A 15,382-nucleotide genomic window follows, 5' to 3' on the forward strand; every position below is an offset into this window, starting at 1 on the left:
TGCATGCTCAGTGAAAGGTTGGCCCAGGGGAAAAAATCCACTTGCTGGCCCAGGATGAAAACAAGGAAGCTCTTCTGCCTTGGGAAAGGTCTCTTCTGAGCACATGTAACCACAGCCTATCCTCATGTGGGTTTAGGATTTGAATTTCTACTACCTCCACAGTCAGGCAACCCCAAAGTAGAGACACAAACTTAAAAGGTGGTCCTGCCTGGAAATCTCCTTGAGGCACCTGGCCAGAAACAAACACAATGCTTTTCCCTATGGGAAAATCCTTCATCAAGTCTCACAGGATTCTGCTGATAATACCCCCGGGGAAGTGGACTCACAATACAAAGTAACCAAACACATGAGAAAACTAGAAAGGCAATTATGTGCCATGTTTGGCACTTGGGTAACACTTTTGTTTCTAAACACTAGAATTTTTCTAAACAGGGCAAAGACTAGCCCATCCAATCTGGTACCTTCTCAGTGAAGAAATATTCAGAACCCCATTAAAAAGAATTGGGAATTATATCTGCTATACAGGTCTGTGAAATGAAGGAAGCAAGTTACAGGATAATACATATAGAGACTTTGTTTTGAAAATACAAAGGTTATGTATTTGTATGTGCACATAACAGAGTATGGAAATATGTACACCAAACTTATTGAAGAGTAGGATTTAAGGAGGATTAAAGGAAAAGAGTTTGAGTTTAAAAGAGTTTTAAAAGATGTTTAAAAAATTGTATTGTTCAGATATATTTTTTTCTTTTTTGACAATAAGCATTTGTAATTTATTTAAATAAAGGAAAATATTTTAAAGAGTTCTTTCATTTGTAACAATAGCAGCTATTTTGTCATTGAAAATAATGGACAAAACCCAATTTTCCAAGTGCAGTACAAACTGCTAGCTACAGGGAAGTGGAGCAATAGACGGAGGACAAACCCAGGGTTCTTTGAAAAAAATCCTGTTTTTCATGCTTCTCTACTTTTGGTGTTCTGTCACCTAAAATGTAATTATTCAGAAGCTGGTTTTTTTCAGAAAGTGTTCCCTTCTGAGAATAACACTCATTGAGAACAACTTGGAAATGATTCAAGAACTGACTGCAGGTCACAGTTGCCTTACACAATAAAGTTTATATAGCCTGACCCCAAAGAGATTGGATCACCGCAATAGAAAAGATGGTGAGATCATCCCTTGCTTGCACTTGGCTTTGGTTTAAACAGGTAATCAAAGAAATTCTAGTCAAAGCAGTATAACTGGTTGCATATAAAAACATGAATACTAAAAGACACAACTCTACATTTTGAAGAACTGAGTTGTCTGAGATGTCTTGCTAAAAAGATGTCTTGTGGAAAAAAGGATGTCTTGTGGGAAAAAAAAGTCTTATCTTTAAAAGCAATGTGGAAATAATTTGCTATGTTCCAAAGTTAAAAGCCCTCTTGGAGATAAAAGATATATAAAGCATAGGAAAAGACAACATTTCAAAGACAGAAATAAAAAGTGGATAGTTAAGAGATTTGTGTTGCATTGAAATTAAGCCTCTGAAATTTTAGCATTTGAAAAATTCATTTTAATTGAGTACATTTTATAATAAATATGAGATTATGAGACTGAGCTGATTCTAGTTTCCTTTCAACAAAATTTATCCTTCCACTGGCCCAATTTCAGACACATTGAGCATCAGAAAGAACAATAACTGTCAGTAATTGTAAGACACCAAATGAACGAAAATCTGTTAGTCCATAGTGACATTCAAAAAATAATAAGGAAAGCTTTTTATAGATTATCAGCTAATAAAAGTGGAAGATCCTTAGAAAACTACCATTTTGCATTCCCAAGGCAATAACTGATTCAGGCAAGGCTCAGCAATGTAAGCTAAAGCCATTAAGCGGAAGGTTGTGAAGAACAGGATATCCACACAGCATCAAATAATCACCCACAAATAGCAACCTTTTGCAAAGAGGAAAAAAGACAGACTTTATAATGGAGAGATCTATGCTCACCAACTTAACCAAGAGATCTCTTAAATTCAGTAATAGTAGGGCAACCTGATATTTTCTTCTTTGATGTGAAGCAATAAAAGTACATAAGATCACTAGTAAAATCTTGCCAAGAATGGTTAACCTGAATCCAGTGAGCCTTACACAGTTTACAGGAAATAGAGGGACTAGATGTTAAAAGACAACGTAAGGAAACACCAACTCCAGAATGGGGGCCCTTCTACAAGACAACTGTTCTGACTTTAAAATCTAATAGCATTTTTTTTTTTAATGTGGGGAGGCAAATCTAGACTAAAAAGACTAGAGATCTACAAGCAAATGCAATGTACAACATTGAACCCTGGTTGGGGACGGGGAATCTGCTATTAAAAATGTCTTTAAATAAATTAAAATTTTTGACAAGAGATTAAATATTTAATATTAAGTATTACTGTCAATTTTCCTTGGGTGGGTATGATAATAATATGGTAGTTGTACGGGAGAATCACCATGATCTTAGGAAAAGTATACGTATGTTTTTAGAGATGAAATATCATGATAAATGAAATTTACTTTAAAATAGTACAGGAGTGTGGTGGGGAGAGGGAGGATTGCTAAAATCTGTCATTGACCTACAAAACCAGCAATATGGTCTAACCCAATAAATACATATAGGGAGTTAAAGCAAGGACTTGTTGAATCTAGGTGGTGGCTATACAAGTGGTTATTGTAGTATCCTTTCAACTTTTCCATGTTGGAAATGTTTTATACTAAAATGTTGGAAAGAGTTCTTCTCAGAAATACTTTCCTTAGAAGAAATCTTTCAAATGTACTTTAAAGTACCACCTTAACTATTCTAACGAACTGGTTTGCTTTTCTTCATCTACTTACTCACCATCCATTGGGAAGAATACTCCTAAAACCTGCCTTAAGTATTGCAAATATTCTCATGCTAGAATGGCCTATTACAAATCCCACAATAATCAGCACAAGATTTACAGGTGTAAACATCTGGTTTTATACCCAAATAACAAACTTAACAGCAGTAAAACAAATCGTTTATTACAGCATATAATGTTATATTAAATTTACACAATGATATATAAAAACACATACCGTTTATATCATACAGTAATTTAACATCAACAGGAATATCAAAACAAATACTACTCATGCACAAAACATGCATATATTGGTATAAAAAAGCAATTTTACACAATACTGTTTACCAAAAAATTTTTTAAAAAAAAAAGCCCTTCCAGACAGGGTCAGTGGTCCAATCTGGACTAGATTGCACTAACGTGTTTGGGCCAATGCTTAGGTGGCACAGCGCTCAGTGAGCAATTCTGGGCTTAGAGTCATGCCCAAGGGTTATTTCATTAGGAGTGAATTTCTCTGACCCAAGGACCAAAATTTTATCCCAAAGGCAAGTCCTCCAAGGGAGGAATGGTTTGATCTGCTGCAAATTAAGGAGGAGGAGGAAGGCATCAAAATGTTGGGTAAATGGCCCTAGAAGTGGTTACTGTAACTGGGGCCTAGGCACAAAGTGTGGTAAAAGTTTCACTGAGTCCCTTTAAGGTATTACCAGCCTCTCTATCCAAGGCACCAGCTCTCTGGATTTAGGGTCTGGTCTTCAAGTTCTGAGTCCCGTAAATCAAACAGTTCTGAGAAGAAAATAGAATGGGGGGTACCTCTGAGAAATGTAGGCTATATAAAAAACTACGGAAAACAAAACACCATCCTCGTACCTACCTCACACAATCGTATGTGATGCTGCTCAACAGGAAAGCCCTCATGGAGACACTGCCCTGAAGAACCAAGAAGCAAATGTATGTCCTACAATTCCATCTACTTGGCCTTCAGATCAAAAGGTCTGATCCTAGTAAGACCTGAACATCAAAACCTGTGCCTTCACAGGTGCTCAGAAATTTAAAATAATCATCAGCTGATACCACAAAATTCATTCACTATCACCACCATTAAAACCTCAATATTTACTTCTAACCAGCAAAACATTCTTTACCTTCCATTAAAGGCACCAGTGTCCATCTATGAAGAAGAGATATAATTTACCTCAGTTTTATCTTAACAAAAGGAAAGCATTCCATCAAATTATTACACACAAAAAAAACTAAGACGCCACCTTTACTTCCATCACTAGAAAAACAAACAAACCACTTTTTACACCAACAATGTTACTCAAACGGTCGTCATCAGCTTCAAAGAGCCAGACCGAAAGCGGAGGATTTTCTTCTTGAGGTTATGAGAAGCCTTAATTTTGACAAAGGTTTTGGTGGGGTTGTTGTGAAGGTCTGGGGCTGTGACCGTCTGAATCGGGAGAGTCTGGACAAACTGGGACCAAATTAAGCCCCCGCTTTCCTCGGAGTCGCTGGTGCTAGTGCTGTCCCCGCCAAACTCGCCCTCGCTCACACTGGACTCGCTGTCCCCGAAGCAGTTGGTGGTGTAGTTGCTCTGCTCGTCCTCGCTCGTGTCCACCACCGTGGAGTGGAAGAGGGACTCGCACTCGGCCGAGTACTCGGAGTCGCTGGCCACGTAGGCGTACGGGCTGGCGAAGGGCAGCGCCACGGCCGCCGGGTACAGGCCCGCGTTCTCCCGCCTGCCCCGCCGGGCGCGCCGCAAGGCTTCTTCGTAGGAGATCTCGGCGGCCGACCTCCACCGCCGCGAGTCGGTTCGCTTGTGCTTGGGCTTGGCCACCACCGCCTCCCGGCCGTGGCCGTGCACCCGGCTCCCCGCCCGGTGGGCAGCCCCCAGAGGCCGGCTGGGGAGACCCGCCTCGGCCTGGCCGCCCGCACCCTTCCTCCCCTTGGCTGAGGTCTTCCTGAGTTTCTTATTTGTATCCACGTCGTCGGGGAAGCGACACTTCTTGCTGGCCACCCGGGTTTTCTCCCTCACGGTGGGCAAGGCGCCGTCGGGGCCGTGGAGGGCCTGGGCCCTGTGCTTCAGGGCGGAGCCCCTGGGGACGGCCGAGGTCCGGGTGCCCCGGTGCGGCCTCACACCCGGCTGCTGCCCCGGGACGAAGTGGGCCTTCACCAGAAGCCCTTCCTCCAGGCTTTGAGAAGAAGAGCCCTCGCTTTTGAAATCCAGGGCAGGCCTTTCTTCCACGGGGAAAGCTGAAGACAGCAGCGCAGGAGGGGCAGGAGGGGGCGCCACTGGAGGGATGGCGGGCAGGCTGTTTTTCTGCGCCATCTTTTTCAGTGGCTGGACAACTTTGTTTTCTTGCAGTGGAGCGAGGACTCTCCCAGGGCTCTCTTTTGGAGAGGCAGCTGGGACCTGAATGCTTTCTTTAGGGGACTCCCCTGTCACAGTAGTGGGACACCGAGCATGTTCCTGGGGGGCTGGCTTGGCATTTTTGGGCAGATGCTTACTTTGAAGTTCAGTGGCAGTGCTAGGAGAGCAACCCTCTGGCAGGGGTAACCTCTTGCTTTCCTGTGGTTCTGCCTTTGATTCTTTTGACCACTGATTCGGTGGGGAGAATGTCCCATTGTCCAAACAGGGGATTCCACCAGAGGGCAAAGGCGCCTGTTTTGAATTCTTAAGGTTCCCATTATTGCTCTGTGAGACACCCCCAGTCACTCTGACACAAACACTCCCATTCCTCAGAAGCCCCTTCGTGGGGTCCGCGTTTACACTGGTTCTTGGTTTGTTGGTCCTTACAGGGTGTGTTTTTTTCTGGACCAGACTCAGAATGTAGCCATCCATTTTCTTACTGGATAAAGGATGGGGAGCAGACCACAAACCGCTTGGAGATGGTAAGGAGGCGTCTGTCTTGATGGTGTCCAGCTCAGATCCAACACAAATGTCACTGGCATGGTTACCCAGCCTGTCCTCTTCCCTCAGGGGGCTGCCCGTCAGGCAGAGGAGAAACATTGGACTCTGCACAGCCACGGCATGAAGTGGACTAGGATAGCGATAGACATCATTCCCGTTTTTAGACACCAGATCGCACTGGTACTTGGGATTCACATCTGCAATGACACCAAGGGGATTAAATTGTGATGTGGAGGGGGAACGGCAAACTGCCTCTGAGGCCTGGTCTTCACAGTGGCCTTCTTTATAGTCCAACCATCCTATGAGATCTGAAAAACATTTAAAGGTACACTCTGAAGAAATGAATTGGTCAGCACCAGCTTGACTCTGGCCAATTTCTAGGAAGACAAATTCATAGGCAGAGAGAGAATGCCAAAGAATCAACAAATACTCCATGAGCTACTCTGCTATTTTACATACAGTTCAGACTACTGGATGAGAGAAAAAAATATTTAACAAAGAAAATGTAACAAGATATGATATATCCTCTGAAGGACAAATATTCAGCCATTAAAAATGTTTTCAGGGAGCATTTTCTCAATCCGTTGAGATTTTGCTTCCAGGCAACTGTTGTCAGTTTGGCTCAAATAAACTCTTATTAAATAAATAAAAAATAAATAAAATGTTATCAAATTATTGAATGATATTGGGAAACACTTTGAAATTTAGCGAAAATCATGATATACCAGACTATGATTATAATTTTATGAAAATTGCATATACGCAAAGAAAAAAGTCTGAGATGAAGCACACACACATGCTAATAGTAGCATTTCATTTCAGTGTGATGGGAAAGCAAGTGATGTTTACTTTCTTCTTTGTTTTCTATTTTCTAAATTTTCAATAAATATGTACTACATTTATAACTGGAAAAGTAAATGTTTTTTGAGTCATTAGTTCTCTAGGCTACTCTCCCCTCTGTGTTCTATTTCTAGTTTCCCTATAAAATACTTCAGATAAACTATACTTTCTGTGGACTTTCTCCTCATTGTTTTTTAGACCTAATTCTTAATGACATATGTTTGAATATAACTGTCAATTGAAAGGTCAGGGAAATTAATGAAATTTCAATAGAGATTAATCAAATTTAAATAATAATTACCTTATATTTTCAATAGTGACACTAACAAAGAAAGCACAGTATTTTTTTTAATAGAAAGGAATTTTTGATAAAGTTTTAAAAGATTGAGTAGCGATATTAATAAATAAATTTTCCACATCTCAAAAATGTAGATGCCAAAATACATTGAAATCAAGCTTTCTTGCTTAATTAAATGATATCCTATCTTGGTGAATATTATAACTTTCAAATCCCTTTAATGACCTTCAGTTAGAGAAAATCAAAGTTTTTATCACTATTGAATTTGTCCTCCATTATATTTATTCACTCAAATACTGAAAATCTGCCATGTGCGAAATTCTGTTAATTGTTTAATGTAAGGGAAAGCTCCATGAACTTCAGTGATAATCAGAAGTTGGGGGGGGGGGGGGGATACAGCCTAGACTCAGAAACGATATGATTCATTTGTAAAGAAAAGATATTATAAAAGTGGCATATCACCACCACCCACCTCTACTCCCAATAAGTAGCTTATTACAAGAGAAACTTCTCTACCTAATATCCTTGCCATCCCTCCTCCTTCACTACCCGAAGGCCTAGCTACCTTGCTTAAAAGCTACATGTACCTACACTCCACCATTCATCCCTTTTCCCTACTTAAGAGTTGAGGAACAAGACAGACATCCCATCCCCCAAAGCCCCGCCCAACTGTCTCAATTATGTGAAGATGTGGCATTTGGGAAAGGAGGGGTCTGTCTTCAAGGAAAACCTATACCAAAATGCCTTTAATAGGTTTTAAAGTTTCTCTCTGAAACCAGATCTGGAGAGTCAAGGGGAGCAATTACCAACGAACTTGAGGCCCGGACACTCTAGATAACACAGATCTGTGCTTCCCCAAATGATTGCTGCTGATGACACACACTGTACATATACAAAGACACTGGCCAATTAGCAGCCTCAGTTGTATGGAGCATTGCCTGGACTCAAAAATTCAGCCTTATACCCAAGTGGAGAACACAGACAGTGACTTGTGCCAGCACTTAGAGCTCCTCTAATCTCCGTATTTTCTCTGCTCTTCTGAGGACTCAAAACAAACCAAAACTAAGGAAGGAATCCTAAGTTTCAGCAACATATCTGCCATTCAGCAGGTGAGGAACCCAACAAACAGTGCATAAAACCAAATTCCTCCTCTGTTCGACGAGAAGATTAAAGACAACTTCTGAACTCCTCTGGTATAGTGGAAAAACATGGACCTGGCAGTTAGTCCTGAGCTTGAATCCTGCCTTTGCCACTTACTAGAAGCTACACAGCCTTAAGTAACTTACCTAATCTGACCTCACTAGGCCTCATTTTTCTGAAACATAAAATGGAGCTGACAACACCTGCACCCTGCAGAACCGCTGGGAGGGTTCAAAGGAGATAAATGTATGCAGAGCTTCCAGTACAGTGTGTGACACATGGTGGAAATGCAGAAACTCTTCCAGTACCAATGATAGCATGATTCTCTCCAGAGGTCATTGCAAGGATAGCTCAAAATGGGGAACAATGGCACATGGCCTAGAGGGATCTCATCCCACCCACCTACTAAAAGAAAAGAGAGTTGCCATCATGCAAAGCATTCTGGAGAACATGGGCGAGCCATTGCTCCCTGAAGTGCTAAGCAGCTCTTGGCCAGGCTGATAGATATATTTATTTTAATGCATGCTTTAAATGATTAAAAAGGAAAAAGAAAGCAGATCCAAAGCAGTTTTCAAAAGAAAACGCAAACAAAGTAAATAAAGCCTGTTAAGCAAAAGGCTCAGAAACAAAGCTTAAGACCTATAATACTGGAACAGGATTTCTAAAGATGTCTTGCCACCATCAGACTACAAAGCCAAGTGGCACCCAAAGAGGACTGGAATAGTGGTCATCTTGGTTCTAGAGGCAACTATGGCACGAAATGCAGCCAGCTGATGAAATTCTCTGAGCCTTTGTTTTTCATCAGTAGGAGGGGTTGAAGCTAGATAACCTTTAAGGAATCGTTGAACCCTTCCAATTAAAAAATGTCTATTAATTCTAACAAGTCTTACCTGCAGATTTGAGGCAACCATCTGAGATAGTCAAGGTTGCTTCCAAGGGGCTACAAAAGCAGGTGCTGGAATGACAACTGGATAAACATTCACTGAAGACCGAGTTAGAAGAATTGGAAAGGGATCCTGAAGCCCCATCACTCAGCTCATAAAACCCTACAAATAAAAACACCATTTGGAATTAAGATCATGTTAAGCAATAATACACACGTGTGCTTAAAAGGAGACGGGATACTCATCTAGAAAAAGTAGGAAAGGGAGACTTTTGGGAGGAGCAATTTTGGTTCCCTGGACTTAGTGTCCTGATTTTATGGTTTCATTTCAAGTGATCTTCAGAAAAAGCAAAGAGCCCATAACTATGGGTACATTTCAGAGTTACTCTCACCCTCAAATTGATCTTCCTCCTTGACCCAACTTTTAAAGATATATAAAGAAAGAAGAGACTTAGATCTGTCAAAACCTCAACGTTATAATTGACATTTCAGAAAAAAACAACTTGAAAACAAATCTATTTAAGGAGCCAAATGGTTTAAAAGGAAAAAAAAAAAAACTTTTGAAGTGGTCTCAGGAAGTTGAAGTGTGACTAATTTTCTAGCCCAGTTCTGACTTTCTCAAGTTTCAAAGGAGGACCGCTCTTCCAGAAATTTGAATAGAAGCTTTTATTTTTAAACCCAAGGGACTTCAGTCAGATCAATCTCATTATTAAAAATTTTGTAGTCTGGTTTTAGTTCCCGCTTATGCAACTGAATGGCAGATAGCTTTGTCGTTCTCCCTGGAAACAAACTCCATGGCCATTTGCAGGTCTGGGAAAGTGAAGTACAGGGGCCAAGGCAGAACTCCTGAGTGTACATTCCAGTCCTCGTGCTCACTCACTCACCTGAGCTGGGCCGGCTGTCTGTCTCCAGATGCTCTTCAGATGTCTTTTCTACATCCAGTCTCAGGTCACTTATCTGCTTGTCAAGTTCTTGCAACTGATTCAACAAACCAGCATCTCTTCTCCTTAAACAATTCTGATTAGGAAGAAACAGAGAAAGGAAAAATGAACACATTTGGTGACAAAGAACCAGAAAGTCTGCTCTAAGTCTTCAAATTATCATCTGGAAAGTTCACTAAGTCTTCCAAAACCCCGAAATTTATTGGATGACTTGAAATAAAGAAAAACTTCAAGAATATGGTCTATGTTTAATTCCACTTTCTCACATTTTGTGATAACAAAAAGTTTCTTCATAAAAACAAGACTTGCTTTTAGTCTCAAATAATAAATACAAACTTACTTTCTTCAGGTAAGAATAAGAAAAAAGTGCACTGAGATTTTATAAAATCTTGTGTGTGTGCTGCCAATTTTTTTACAAACTCGTACTTCACAGTAGATTCTTTAATTTGAAGTCAGAGTGCAACAGATTTCCTACAAAACACTATACTCTTACGTAGGTGAGATTTTTCTGGCCAAATGTCCTGCAGAGCTTTGTTTTCTACTAGCTGCTTTGTGGCGTTTAATCAGTCTTAGGGCCTTTGAAAGTGAGAAACGAATACTAATAGCCAGTGCCAAGTATAATGTGAGCTGGCAGAATTCAACACCCTCAAGGGAAGGTCCATCAAGATTTGAACTCAACTCGGGTTTCCAAAGGTGACAGATCTGTAGTGCTAACTCACACCGCCACCTAGTGCTTCCTATTGCTGGAAAAGGAAAAAAAAAAAAAAAAATTTCAAAAGGCATCTGGTTCAAATCATGAATGCCAAGTCTACAAATGAAAATAGAACCACAAACACTGACTGGACTGGAATTCTCCTGACATGCTGCCTTGCTCCCCTCCAGGGACACCAGGAATGTGCCACTCACAATCCCGAGATTCATAAAGACAAAAAGGTGCTATTGTACAAGACAATGCATAAAATGTCAATGACGAGGCATAACCAGCAAGAATTGGCTCAAATCAATGTTACATACAAATCTAGTCTGCTACCAATGAAACACAGTAAAATGCCAAAACAGAGGTCTCGCACAAACCACGATGTACATACATCCGTATAAAATATATGCATATGAATTACTAGTACTCTTGTGTGTCCTTTGACTTTAAAAGGGGACATAAACCATGTGCTTGTTGGCCAGGGTGAGTTTCTTCAGGAAACACGAACTAAGCAAGTAAAAGCACTCTGATACTCAAAAAAAAGAGAGAGAAATTACCTTAAAAGAGATAATACAAGAAAACAGTTGACAACCACACAGCATCACTACGTTCCTTATTGTAGTAGGGACATTATCTAGCATGTGTCTAGTTTCAGATAGTATCACACGGTCAGATTAGGTTGTTAGCCTTTTTTTTTTTGGGTTGTTTGTTTTTTTGGGGGGTGGTTTTTTGTTTTTTTTTGGGTTTTTGCTGTTTTCAAAACTACAGTTTTGAGATCACAAAAACAAAGCTGCCGCCATTATTCTGAGGCGGGGTCAAAAGCTGTTCATCAATACATTAAGCGCCAAAGTTCTTTTTCTTCCCCGTTAATGAAGATGGCATAGAATGACCGAGACGCTGACAGAAATCCAATAAGATAAATGCTCTCCTTGAGAGCAGGTTCTCTCTTCTCCCACCTCCACCACCAGTCACAGCTAGCAGAAAGTATAACATATGAGAGGAGGGGGCACTTTCTGCAGCCAAATTTCCATCATTTGCGTCTGTTTTAGCTGGCTTATACAAAGGGCTTCTATTTGAAATTAAGCAGCAGCCCAAGCAAACGCTGGCATGCTGGGGAAAGCCCTGGGAGGGGAAAGGCTCCTACGTGCGCTTCCGTGTAATCGTAAAATCCAGCATTGGACTGTTAAACACACCACAAACCCCCTCCTGGGCTTTTGTCCCCTCTCGGCGAGAGGAACTGAAGCTAAACTCGCCAAATTAAATGGCATTTTAAATGAGAAATTTGCAAACATTCGGGGAGAGGGCATGCATTCGTTTAACTAGAGCGGTTGAAGATTACAACCAGGCCACTCCAAGAATCCCGAAGACAGAGCGGGAGAGCGGTCACCCCCTCCCCGCAGTCTGCGCGGGGTCGCCAGCCCCTCACCTGACACAAAGCGGGCAAACGCCAGCCCACGAGCCACGGGCACACACAGGGATGGGGTCAAGGGGGCACGGGGCGGGGGGTCTCGGGAAACGCGAGAATGTCCCCTGCCAGAGGCACCCTCACGCCCACTCCAGGACACCTGCCCGACCCCCAGCCCCTCTGCAGGGACAGCGGCGCTCCCACCTCCGGGCACGACCTACCAATTGCTTCCGCAGCAGTAGGATGTTCTCCTCCAAGAACTTCTCCTCCAGGCGGCTACGCTGCGCCGCCTCCCCCGGCAGCTCCCCGGTGCGCAGCACAGCGGCCCCAGCGCCCCCGGCGCCGCGCAGGGCGCCCCTGACCAGCAGCTCCTGGCGCTGGCGCAGGTACTCCAGCTCCGCCAGCCCAGCCAGCGTGGCCTCCTGCCGCTCCCGGGTGCGCTGCCTTTCCGTGTCCGCCTCGCCCTTCTCCCGCCAGCGCCCCTCGGGCTCCGCCGCGCGCTGCTCGCCCCGGGCCGGCGCCTGCGGCTCCAGCTCTCTCGCCGTCCCGGTCGGACTCGGCTTCATGGCCCCCAACCCTGCAGCGAGCACCCGTCACCGCAGCCGGGCCCCCGGGGCGGAGGAGTGGGGCGCTAAAGCTTCGGCCGCGGGCTCATGCCGCCCGGCGGCGGGACAGAACGACAGGGGCGGCGACCAGGAGCGTTCCTGACCCGCGCGTGGCCGCGGGCTGCAGCCGTCCTGGCCCGAGCGGCGCCGTCCGGTGCGCCGCGCGTCGCTCGCCGCGGCCCAGCAGCTGATAACGCCCTGCCCGGCGCTACGTCACGCGCGGCGGCCCGGCAAACCCCCGCCTGGCGCCCGCCTCCCCGCGCCGGCCCCTCAGCTCCGAGGCCAGCTCCCCCCCGGCTTCCCCCGCGTCTGTCAGGGGCGCCGCGCGCGCTCAGCGCCGGCCTCCTTCCCACTCCGTCCTCCGCGCCCCTCCCTCTCTCCTCCGCTGCTCTTCTCGCGGGTCTCCTCGCCCCCTTTTCGGGTTTACTGCCCCCAATTTTTGCCTCGCTCCTTATTGGTTCTTTGCCACCGCATAAAACAAGGGGCGAGCACCTCGAGCCCCAGCATCCTGTTACAGCGGCCTCGCAGGCAGGGTCCGCGAACGGACGCCGCAGTTGGGCTCCCCAGAGAACTTTCTGAAACTCGACCGAGTTGCAGCACACAGCCTTAACCCTTTCCCCACACGCCCACTGTTCACGTCCACTCAGACTGCTCTAGGTTTCTTTCACCTTACCAAGCAAGGGACTGGGAGTGTCTTCAAAGACAACTTCTGTGGGGTTGGCTTTTTGACTCCACTTCGTCAAGGCAAGCACCAAAAAGCACAGGGCAATGTTCTAACACATTCAACTCTTAGTCGTTGCTGTTTTGATTTTCTTACGGAAGGCATTTAAAATTAGGCAGAAGGATGTCGCTGTATAGCAAGCGGTTGCATCAATTCTTTTACAAGCTCTGGGCTTCTGTGCGCGCCCGCGCGTGCGCGCTTTGGTTTTTGAGTTTTTATTGTTATTTAGTCTGCATTCAAGAGAGCTCTGACTCTGAAACCAGACTGCCTAAATTTGAATCCTGTTTCCAGCCAAGACTAGGTGTGCGGGCAAGTTACTTCACCTCTCTGGGCCTCTGTTTCCTCAACGGTAAAATGAACTGCTAACAGAACCTGCCTATAGTAAGAATTATAATAAAATACAGTATAGCATAACATATATTGGAGGGGGGTGCATTTACAACGTGGCAGGTACATAGATAGTAAAGGTTATGTGAGGCGTAGCTTTTTTTGTTTCCTCCAGAGGGACTTACAAACTTTCCCCCTGAAATAGCACTTGTGGTATGGTCATCTCTGCTTGGAACACTGGTCACGGGATTTCAGTGGGATAGGGGTCTGGAAATGCCACTTGTCTGTGAAAAAGTACCATATCTATTTTAAAAAGCAGTACATCCAAGAGCCTCAGAGATTGAATCCAGCAAGTCACGATTTGCTGAAGTTCAGGCAAAGTGTTGTGTGAAGGAGTGCATCCTCTACCATCATTCCAGATTCTTCCACGTTTGCCCAGCTGCTTACCACTGCTACGAATTCTCCACCCTGTGTGGTCTAAACTTCTCTTCCAGATCACACGTCCTTCCTCTGAACTTCAGTTAACTAACTGCATAAATATCTTATTCTTACCAAATGCTATTTGTATGGTTATTTATCTGGCTATGTACACATACATCGACAGACATTGGTGTTTGTGTATGTCACTTCTCTCCAGTTACATTATAAAAGTTCCCTGGAGGCAGGGACTGTTTTAATACTCTTAGTATTACTGTACTCAGGACAGTGGCTTGCAAACATTGAACTGATGATTGCTAGAGAGAGTCAAGAATATGTATGGTGGTCATACATTGTCTTTTCATTCACATACTTTCTAACTAACTTCATAGTACCCTTTTAATCCCTGAGACAAATAGAACCAAGTTGACGTTTGCCAAAAAAAAAAAAAAAAAAAAAGAACGAAAGAAACAAGAGTTCCCTCTCCATCCTCTATTGCCCTCCCAGGTGCTACCCCTCACAGACATAAGACGAACTATAACAACAACTGTGATTTGTAATTAACAAGATTGTGTACTAGATCTAAAAATAGAATCATGTTCAGGTGTCCATCAGCACACAAAATCGGTTTTATTCAGGTCATCTATGCTTTATGTCTACTGTGTGCCAAACATTGATAACACAGGAACTGAATTTTTCTCCCTAATTTTAGCAAGGCACTAAAGAATAGTGACTGAACCTGCCTGCTAAATGCCACTCACCCATGTCCTGTCATTCATTGTCTCAATCTATTTATTCATTTCTAGGCAAGCTTCTTGCTTTCTAGTTCCAAACTGGATTCCTTCTGGCAAGGTGGAGTCTATTATTGTGGCCTGTGTTATGTCACACATTGACAACTATATTTATATAGTTGAAGGGGGGAAAGCTGAAACATGTTTTTACACCCTACTAATAAATCTTGTTAAAGCAGATAGACAAGTCACTATTTCTGCAAACCACCCCACCTTCCCACCCTTCTCCCCACCAAATGCTACTTTGAGCTGGCTCATTAGTCCAAAGCAAACCATTTGCCATAACAGCTTGTACATCTCCATGAAAAAGTGTTCCCAGCAAGTTTAAATATTAAAACTAATGTACTCAAATGGTTCTGCCAATAAAATGGTCATAAGTAGGAAAAAAAGTTATGCTTTCCAAAGTATCCGTTACACATTAATAAATAATGCTGTTCATTCACATGCCCTTTAAAACAAACTCAGGCTGTCAAATGAAGTTAGAAGTAAGGAGCTCAGTGCTGTAATTGTTTTTCCAGGAAAACTCCCAATGTCATCAGATTAAGTAGGACTGGTTGGGTTGCCCC

The 15,382-nt window shown here is 43.5% G+C and overlaps 1 protein-coding gene across 2 annotated transcripts; it reads right to left on the reverse strand.

Moving 5' to 3' along the window:
* Positions 1 to 3,003: 3,003 nt before the first annotated feature.
* On the reverse strand, positions 3,004 to 12,793 carry DACT1 (dishevelled binding antagonist of beta catenin 1). Of its 2 annotated transcripts, none has more exons than XM_019725818.2 (4): positions 12,177 to 12,793; positions 9,797 to 9,929; positions 8,920 to 9,075; positions 3,004 to 5,948 (listed from the first exon to the last, which is right to left on the reverse strand). In XM_019725818.2, the coding sequence occupies exons 1-4, from the start codon at positions 12,519 to 12,521 to the stop codon at positions 4,162 to 4,164; spliced, it is 2,421 nt and encodes an 806-aa protein (XP_019581377.2). In that variant the 5' UTR covers positions 12,522 to 12,793; the 3' UTR covers positions 3,004 to 4,161. The 2 variants fall into 2 exon arrangements, with proteins under 2 accessions (XP_019581377.2, XP_019581376.2); XM_019725817.2 differs by having other exon boundaries at positions 3,004 to 6,059.
* Positions 12,794 to 15,382: the final 2,589 nt, after the last annotated feature.

Source organism: Rhinolophus sinicus, linkage group LG03 (genome assembly GCF_036562045.2).
Source record: "Rhinolophus sinicus isolate RSC01 linkage group LG03, ASM3656204v1, whole genome shotgun sequence".
NCBI lineage: Eukaryota > Metazoa > Chordata > Mammalia > Chiroptera > Rhinolophidae > Rhinolophus > Rhinolophus sinicus.